At 53.0% G+C, this 9,388-nt stretch overlaps 1 protein-coding gene across 2 annotated transcripts in view; it reads right to left on the bottom strand.

The window, feature by feature from the left end:
* Positions 1-8,206: 8,206 nt before the first annotated feature.
* The window catches only part of CTIF (cap binding complex dependent translation initiation factor), a 312,637-nt gene continuing 311,455 nt past the window's right edge, over positions 8,207-9,388 (bottom strand). For both annotated transcript variants that reach the window (XM_004389973.1, XM_004389972.1), the window contains one exon: positions 8,207-8,993. In XM_004389973.1, coding sequence (XP_004390030.1) covers positions 8,778-8,993 — 216 coding nt within the window. In that variant the 3' untranslated portion in view covers positions 8,207-8,777. The remainder of the gene's footprint in view (positions 8,994-9,388) is intronic.

Below are 9,388 nucleotides of genomic sequence, written 5' to 3' on the forward strand. Positions count from 1 at the left end.
AACACCTATTCCTGCAGTAAAGCTCATGCTCTTTGCTTATAAAAATTCCCCTCTGGCATCACTCAAAGGAGATTTGGTGGCACAGTGGTTAAAGTGCTCAGCTGTTAGTCAAAAGGCGGGTGGTTCAAACCCACCAGCCGCTCTGCTGGAGAAAGGTGTGGCAGTCTGCTTCCGTAAAGATTTACAGTCTTGGAATCCCTATGGGGGCAGTTCTACTCTGTCCTACAGGTTTGCTGTTAGTTGGAATCGACCTGAAGGGCAGTAGGTTTGGTTTTTGGTTTTGGCCTCACTCAGAGCCTGTTTGCTCGTATTTGACAAACAGTTCTGACAAATGTGGTGGTCTGGTTTCTCAGGCCATAACAGGCAAACTGATTGAGCTGAGAAGAGCTTTATGATGAGGGAGGAGGCAGAAAAACTGTAAAATGCAGATGCTGTAATTAAAAAAGCAAGGATGACTGGATATACCTGGATAATCCCTGAGGCTAACCCTGTAATACAGTCCAGTCTACTAATTAGTGTTGCTGAAATGACCTTGAGTCATCAAGAAAGGGTGACACACACACACACACACACACACACACACACACACACACGGTGTCCTCTGTTTGAGAAATCAGGGATGTTGTGTATGACCCACTGTAAAAATATTTCTACCAAAAACTTAAAACTTTTTTTTTTTTTTTTTGCTGTTTAAATGGGTAAATTACAGCCACAGAAATGAATGTATGTGTAACACCTCCATTCTGGACAATGGTGCCTGGGGTGGGGGGTGCTGCCCTGTGTAAGAATCAGAACTCACAGCACCTGGGTTCAGCCTGCCCAGCCCCCACCCATCGAGGTGCCTCCCACCTGGATAATTAACTGCTTTGCAAGCTTTTCTCACCATTTTGTCTTTCACCGTTTCTCTTTTTGTATGCTTCGGAAAAGTCCCAGGGTTTCTCAGTCTGTGCTCAACTACTAACCTAAAGGTTAGCGGTTTGAATCTACCCAGTGGCGCCACAGAAGGCCTGGCAACCTGTTTCCCTAAAGATTCTCAGAAAAACAGAACCAAACCCTTGCCGTGGAGTCGATTCTGACTCATTGTGACACTATAGGACAGAATAGAACTGCCCCATAGGGTTTCCAGGGCTGTAATCGTCACGGAAGCAGACTGCCACATCTTTCTCCCGCGGAAAGGTTGGTAGGTTCCAACCACCGATCTTTTGGTTAGCAGCTAAGCCCTGAAACATTCATTCCCCATGAATGTTAGCAGGCACCACTGTGACCTGAGGCAAGTCTGTTTCCTGTAAGGGCCTCAGTTTCTTTATCTGTAGAACGGGAGGGTGGGGCTGAATGGGCTCTGAATTTCCTTCTGTATCCGGACTGGTGTTGTTAGGTGCTGATAAATCGGTTCCGATTCATAGCGACCCTATGTACAACAGAACATAGGGTCTGTCTGGTCCTGCGCCATCCTCACAAAACACTGCCTGGTCCTGTGCCATCCTCACAATCCTTGTTATGCTTGAGCCCATTGTTGCAGCCACTGTGTCAATCCATCTCATTGAGGGTCTTCCTCTTTTTCGCTGATTCCTCCTGATAATATGTCCAAAGTATGTGAGACATAGTGTTGCCATTCCTGCTTCCAAAGATCATTCTCCGTATCCGGATAGCCTGGAGCATTTGGAGTGTCATCTAGGGGGAAAATAATTAAGTAATTTCTAGGGATCAGAGGGCAAGTGCAGTTCCTGGAAGGGTAGTGTCCCAGGAGGCCTTGCTCCCTCTACGTCTCAGAATTAAAGGGATCCACGCCCTACACCGTGAAGAGAGATGTCTCCGGCACCGCACCATTCCTGAGGTGGGTCACCAGCTTCTGCTTGAACATCTCCCTCGTGATAAGGGGCTCACTCCCTCGTGTTGACCCTCAGTCGTTCCCCTGCCACACTGTCCGCCGCCCCCATATTGTCCTTGGATCATAAGTGCCCACAGCCCACTCTCAGTGTCCAGCCCCGCCCCCATTCATCCCTTCTTCCTTGCGGTGGGGCTTGGACCTCTGAGGACACATCCGAGACTCAGCACTCCTGCGACCACACTCCTCTGCTGACTCGTCCCAGCTGCCTCCTGAGTTCCCAAAGGGAACCAATATTCCTGGTGCAGTTTGATCAGAGAAAATAGAGCAAGTTGTCGCCTCTGGATACAATAGTGTTTTTAGCACAGTTTTTTTGGAGGGGCATTTTCTCCCCAACTAATGTCAGTTGAAGGGCCCCTGCTGAGAGCACGGCATCCAAAGCAGCACATGTTCTTCCTGGACTCCCTGAGCTGAGCTCCGTCAGAGGGTGAGGTCCAGAAATCTGAGACTGGGAGGCGCCCCTTCCACCCTCCCAACCACCCCCGCCCCACACCCACCTCCCTGTGGCCCAGTCCTTAGCTTCACTTTACAAGTCCTGCAGTTTCCTCTCTAAGACTTCAGTTTCTAGAGAGATTTTCCTCCTGGATTCTGATTGGGAGTTCCTGGGTGGTGCAAAGCGTGCTAACTGAAAGATTGGTAGTTTGAACTCACCCAGAGGCGCCTTGAAAGAAAGCCCTGGCGATCTGCTTCTGAAAGTCACAGCCTTGAAAACCCTATGGAGCACAGTTCTGCTCTGCACACGTGGGGTCACCATGAGTTGGAACTGACTGGACAGCAACTGTTTTTTTTTAAGAGTCTGACTGGGCAGAAGGGGTGGGTTTGACTGCCCTATTGGAGTCCTGCTCATGAAAGGAAGCTGGCTTCCCAGGCGGTAAAGTCTGATTTATAGGGACCATCCGATTTATAGGGAACTTCTGTGGGTGGACCCTGGACTCTTGCTGTGCTGCTGGGTGGTGCCCCTTCCTCAGAAGAACCAGGCCCCTCCCAAGGACAGTACTTCCTGCGATGACGCCAGAGGCCTCCTGTGGCTGGTTGTCTGTTTTCTGTGAGTTCCATCTCCCCAAGGAGACCCTGACCACCTTGAAGTGGATAAGGCAGCTTCTCCTTTGCTGGTTCCCCAGTTCAAGGTGGGACTCACAGCAAGGGTCACTTCGAAGACAGGGGACAGAGTGATGAGACTTGGAGGCAGGACAGTTTGGTGCCTGAGGGTGGCAACCTTGGAGTGGACTCTGCTTCAGACCCGCTATGGGATCCTGGGCATGTTATAAGAGCTCATCTGTGCAATGGGGCTGGTCACACCATAACCTTCGATGGTCATATGGATGACCTGACCTCCCACCCCATCCCGCTTTGAGAACCACTGAACTAGAAGAAACTGAAATCCAACAGGACAGTTTGCATGATACAAGGGATCCCTTTATATAAGTCCCAAACTTTGCAACATCACCCCTTCTCCCCACCCCACCGTCGAAATCCCTTGTACTGAGCTATTACACCATGGTCCTAGTTTCTCCGGATGCAGAGGGAATACCATGCAGCCTACGGCAGTCTCAACAGGCAGCTGGCTGCGCCTCTGTCTGTCGGGTGTGACTGGCCGGCTCCCTGGGGTCTGCTCTGTGGCAGACAGAGTGGGGAGGCAGCAGAGGACACGCTTGCTGTCTGGGACAGTGGAAAGGGCACTGGGCTCTCACCCAGGCCCTGGCTCTTCCACTCACTGGCCTCGGGCTCTCAGTCAGTCATGTCACCTCTCTGAGCCTTCATAAAATGGGAATCAAAAACACTCATCTGCCCACTTCACTGGACCAACGGAGGCAGTGTGTGGATTAGCAGTGTATGGCTCTGCCGGAATTGTTGGGAACAGTTCCAGGGAACTATGGGAATGAGAAACCATTAATAATTAAGGCACAGCCACTTCTTTCTCTTTTACCTTCTTATTCCCTTCTTTTTCTGCCACCTTTGCCTTGGTACTTAAAAGGCCTTTATAAATTGTGTGTGTGTGTGTTTTCTAGCTTATTCATGCAAAATAAAAAGTCTTCCCTCCCTCCCTCTTTCCTATAGTCTCCAGTACAAATGTACCCTACTCTCAAGAGGACAGATAACACGTATCAGCAGAGATGGTGAAATACAGGATTGAAACATTTATTATTCCGATGATGTGTTTCATAGTATTCAGTAATTTGGAATCTTCTGGAGCCAAGACTAAATCACCCCCAAAAAATCTCCTCTCCCTTCTGGTGAACAGTGTTTGGTAAGATGCCCCCTTCCTAATCTTTCTTCTTTCTTCAAACATCTTTCATTTTGATCTCCAATTTATGTGGCTACTCCTTTGAATTAAAAAAAAATACGTATATGTCTCTGCCTTGACAATTGTAATCAACTGTTTAATTAGAATGTTACCTTTCTCAACCCAGTCTGTGTACCTCTGGCTATCTCTGTGCCGTGTCATGGTGGGGTGTAACTCAGTAATGGGCAATGGACCACATCTCATCCTGCCCTCATCAGGTTCCTGGGCTGCCCGGTCGCCATCTTGGTCAGGCCAGGAAGCATGAAGGGGATGGATACTGTCATCGCCACCCCGAGGAGCTAAAAGACTGGCAGATTCTAGCCAGAAAGAATCCCCAAGGGGGAGCTGTTACCAGGAGGCAGTATCCCCAAATCCTTGCCATGGGAGGGATTGCTGAAAACAAGGGACATGTCATCACAGGAAAATAAACCACTGAGCCCCTTTGGGACCCTTCAGTGAAAGACTCAGTTGACCAACGAGGACTGGAAAGCCACTTGCTGCTGACTTTCAGAAGCTACTAGGTCCAAGTTTCAGCCTTCCTAAAAGGAGTCATTGCCAAATGCGATAGTGACATTTCTGGGGAAAGGGTAGGTTTTGCGGGTGGTTAGACTCGCAGCAAACCATACCTATAGTTGGAAAGCCATTTTCTCCAGGACTGGCCTAATCTGATGACCTTAGATAGGCCACAGCTCTCAGTTTCTAAGTCCCCTTCACCCATGTTCTCCTGAACCACTCCTTCGCAACCCTCCCCAAGCCCCAGACCCTGCCCTTGCTTCCCAAGCTGCCTAAATAGTGGGGAACCTCATTAGCTCCTTGCCAGCGGGGGGTCCTCAGAGGCCCCTGCCAGCACCAGCTGAGGCACAAAAACCTTTGGGAGAGATTTCCTTTGCCGAGCACACAAAGAACACGGATTCAGAGTGCTTTTGCTTTTTGGTGCTGTTTATTTTTTTTAAACCCACTTGTAGTTTGGGTTCAGCTGGAAAGCAGGACATACCGAGGGAAGGAAGGTGGTCGCGTGAGCAGGATTCGGCTGCAGCTTTGGTGGGAAGCCCCAGGCCCTGCTCCAGGGAGGTAGGTCCTGTCGTCCAGCTCCCAGCTGGCTCAGGCAAGGTGGGCAGCCCTTCCTTGCAAGTGTCCAGAGCAGAGGAACGTTATCTTCTCTCTGACCCATGACCTCAAAGGTCCAGTCTGAGGTTTCCCAACAGAGTGCCCGGCAGCTGAGGGCCACGATTCCCATGGGCAGGCCAGAGTCCATCACACAAGAAGCCCTGGCTGTTTCTGATGGCTTCTTGGAGGCCTGTCTGGGGTGGCCCCACGGGGCGGCTCCTCAGGGCAGCCTGGCTGTCTGGGCCCCCACCCCTGCAGCTGCCCAGGGCGTGATCAGTGGTACATTTCCCAACCCCCCTCCCCACCCCATCCCTCAGAGAAAATAAAATAAAAATAAAAATTAGAATAAATACCGACTCGGCCGACATTTACATTTACATGGATGGACAGGACCATCCCCAGACTTTAAAGGTTTACAGAGTGGATAAGGAAGGACGAACAGTTGGAATCTGGATTCAGGGTGTACACCCCACAGGGAGGGTGGGGGGCCTCCCGACCTCGTTCAGGGGAGGTTGGGAGCCTTAGGGAGGCCATGGCCAGAGCTTAGGCAAAGCCACAAGGCTGTGGGGAGCAGAAAGTGGCGGTGAGCAGGCCGTCTGAGAGGAAAACAATGACTAACGCGTCCTGACTAGCAGGGGGGAGAGACCAAAACAGGATCAACATCAGATGGCCGGACTTTGCCTCTTCAACGCGCCAAGAAAACCACGGGCGAATAGGGAAAACAACACAAGCCTCAGAAATGTAACATTCAGTTTTGCCTCCCACCAAATACATTCAGAGGTCAACTGGGATTTGGCCTTTCTCACTCAGCTGAGGGGGTTCTAGCCCAGGGGGCAGGGGCTTGTGGGGGCCCACTGCACCCCTCAGTTCCTGTCTGAGTGGTCTCCTGTGGGAAGCTGCCTCAGCGTCTTGGACATGAGGCTTTAATGTTGTTTCCTTAAAATAAGCTTTTCGAAACATTTTCTTTCCACATCTGAAAAAGCAGCGGCGACTACACTTAGAGAAACAGCTTAAATTGTTACTCGGATGGGCCAGGAAGTGCCTTTAAGCAATGGAATAAACTAGGCAAACCATATGTCTGGAGCCACCGTGACACGACACGTAATTAAAAATATATTTATATATGTATACATATTTATATCTCACTTATTCCACGCTCTGGTCCTAAGCGAGACCACCGAAGGGAGCCGTCAGGAGGAAGGGGGCATCAGGCCCATGGTGCCCGCCTGTCTCAGTCTCTACAGGAACATTGGACCCTCAACACGCATGTTCAGGAGACCCCTTCGTAAGGCCTCTGAGGTCTGAGAAACACCCCCCCACGCCTCCTCCTGACCTGAGTGCCCCCTCCCTTCTTCCTGGGCCTTCTGTCTCAGCAGAGGCACACACATGCGCACGCAGTCACACTCATGCGCACGCAGTCACACTCACACCACACGACTCCACAGAGCGTGATTTCCCTGGCGTCCCTCTGTGAACATTCTATTATCAGCCCAGCTCCTCCCTCGAGGCCTTCTGTGGGGTTCCCGGTGTCCCTGGGCCCCAGGCTGGGTTTGAGGTGCCGGCTGAGGAGGAAAAGCAGGAAGGAGAAGCTTGAGAAAGCTTGCGAAGAAGGAGTAGGGGAGGAAGAAGGCAAGGCCCAGGGGCCTGGGGCAACATGGGATTCTTGCCAGTCCCCCATACTTTGTCCCCAATAGGCTCATACCCTGGGGGCAGAGGCAGGCTGAGGCTAGGGAGGAAAGTCAGGGAGTACTAGGGACCCTTCTCCCCACCTGACCCTGCCCGCTCTCCTAGACTCAGAATAAATAAAGCAAGTCTTCCCCACCCATCGTCTCCTGGTCAGTCAGATTTGGACCAAACGACCCAGGGAGTGACCGGCCTCCACAGAGAAGCAAATAAGGAAGCCGCTGGGCACTGACATCATTCTCTAGGGCTCTCTCCCAGCGTGGGCTCCAGACCCTGGAGATGGAGCTGGGCAGAAGCCAGCTCTGCTCCTGAAGACAGCCTCCCAGCGTTCATGCCCTGGCCTCCTTTCCAGCCATCAGCTCAGGGGCTGCTCCCTGGGACCTGGTCCTTCTAGGAAATCCCAGCCTTGCTTCCAGCCTGGAAAGCTCCATCTGGCAGCCCTAAATAGTCACCTGGCTATGACTGTCCCCATCATGACTTAGTGGGTCCCCCCTCTTCCTGACCCCACTGGGGCCACAGGACTGTCCGTGGAGCCCTCCCTGGAGCAACAGACTGAGGCTGGGGGAAGCTGAGCTTATGGATCCTGCTTGTGATGAGCCTGGGGTGAAACAACCCATTGACCTAACCAGCATAGTCCTGGGGAGCCCCACAGCCAGGCCCCAGCCTTCTCCCCAGGAAGAGCCTGGGAGCTGGGAACTGTCACCTAGCATGTTGGTTTTAATTTACCGGCCACGCTCCGTGCCCTGTTCAACACACGGCCCTGGGGGCCAGGACTGGCTTTAATGCAGTTCCAGTGGTGACAGTATCAGCCCTTTGAGAGAGAGCAAAGCTAAAATGAGATCGCAGGGGCGCTGGAGGCAAGTGGCTGAGGAACACAGGATTCCAGCAGGGACCCCCGCCGGGGCAGAAGTTTCCAATTACCCTAATTGGCTACTGCCAAGCTGTCTGTGGCTAGAATCCTTCCAGCAGGCCCAGGTCTGCTCTCCTGCTAATCAGGAGGTCCTCGCTGAGTGGAATGCATGCTCACCACCAGCTCTTTCCATTGAGAAAAGAGACTTCAAAGGAGCCGATTTTTGGAAAATAAAACAATAAAACAATAAAACAAAAGAGTACAAATGTAACTGCAAACTCCCTCTCCCCCTTCTCCGACCCCCAAGGCCTGAGCTCAGGCGGGGGTGGGGGTTGGGATTGAAGTGAGGGCGGGTGGAGCGTGAAGGTTACAGGAACAGCGACTCACTCGGCTCCCCGCTCCCCTGTGGCTGACAAAGGCCGTCAATTACGGTGGCTGTAGGGTCTGTGCCTGCCTTTGTCCTCGGGGACATCTGCTACGTGTTGCCTCCTGCCAGTTGGCGATGGCAGCAGACAGAATGCGGAACAATGCACGCCCGTCTCCGACCCACTTTTGCAGCCTTTGAGGTCCTTTCTGACCCACACCGGTCCCCGGCGGGAGAGGCTGCCAGGGTCTTGGAGGAGTCACCGAGATGAAACCCCTAGCACAAAGCCCCTGCGGGGGACGTGTTGGGTGGGAGGGGGTGGGGGGCAGGAGTGAGGGAGGGTGAGGCCGGGGCCACCACGAGACAGAAACATGCGTCCCTTATCGGTGTGCGCGCGGCATGCTCAGGCCAGGGGCTCGGGTGAGGGCTCCTCTTAGGGGTCAGATCCCGTCCCTGCCTGGCTCCAGCCTGGCCCCCGGCTCTGCCTGCCTTTCTCCCCACTGCCTTCTCTCGCCAGGGCCACCCCTGTCCTCCTGCCTGTCCATCTGGCCCTGCACACCAGGGCCCCAGCTGCCCAAGGGCCGCCCGCCAGTCCCCCTGGCTGTCAGGCTGTCAGTTTCTGGATGGTTCTGTTGTAGTACTGCGTAATGGGGGGTGTCAAGGGGTTCCAGCTGTTGGCATGGAGCTCGATGACTTCCAGGAGCAGTGACCGGGTCAGCATCGACTCTGAGGGGCATAGCATCTTGTCACGGGCACTGGCCAGGAGCTCCATCATCATCTCGGGCAGCTGTTCCTCCAGCAGCCGGCCTGTGCTTTGCAGCTGTGGGCACAGGAGAGGGGTTAGGACAGGCTGAGGCCGCCGTGACTCTGCTCCACCTTACTCAGGGGCGCTGGGGCAGGGATGGGAAAGTGCTGGATTGTCTTAGGGAGCCCAGGTCTCCATGCCACAGGGGAGGAGGACATGGAGGGCTGAGGGTGGAACTATCCAACCGTGTTGTTGTTGAGTGCCGTTGAGTCGATTGTGACTCATAGCGACCCCATGTGACAGAACTGCCCCATAGGGTTTTCTTGGCTGTAATCTTTATGGAAGCAGACCACCAGGTCTTTCTCCTGTGGAGCTTCTGGGTGGATTTGAACTGCCAACCTTACGGTTTGCAGCTGAACACTTAACCATTGTGTGAACAGAGCTCCATATCCTACTGTGAGAGCCCACAT

Source organism: Trichechus manatus, unplaced genomic scaffold, assembly GCF_000243295.1.
Source record: "Trichechus manatus latirostris isolate Lorelei unplaced genomic scaffold, TriManLat1.0 scaffold00272, whole genome shotgun sequence".
NCBI classification, from domain to species: Eukaryota; Metazoa; Chordata; class Mammalia; order Sirenia; family Trichechidae; genus Trichechus; species Trichechus manatus.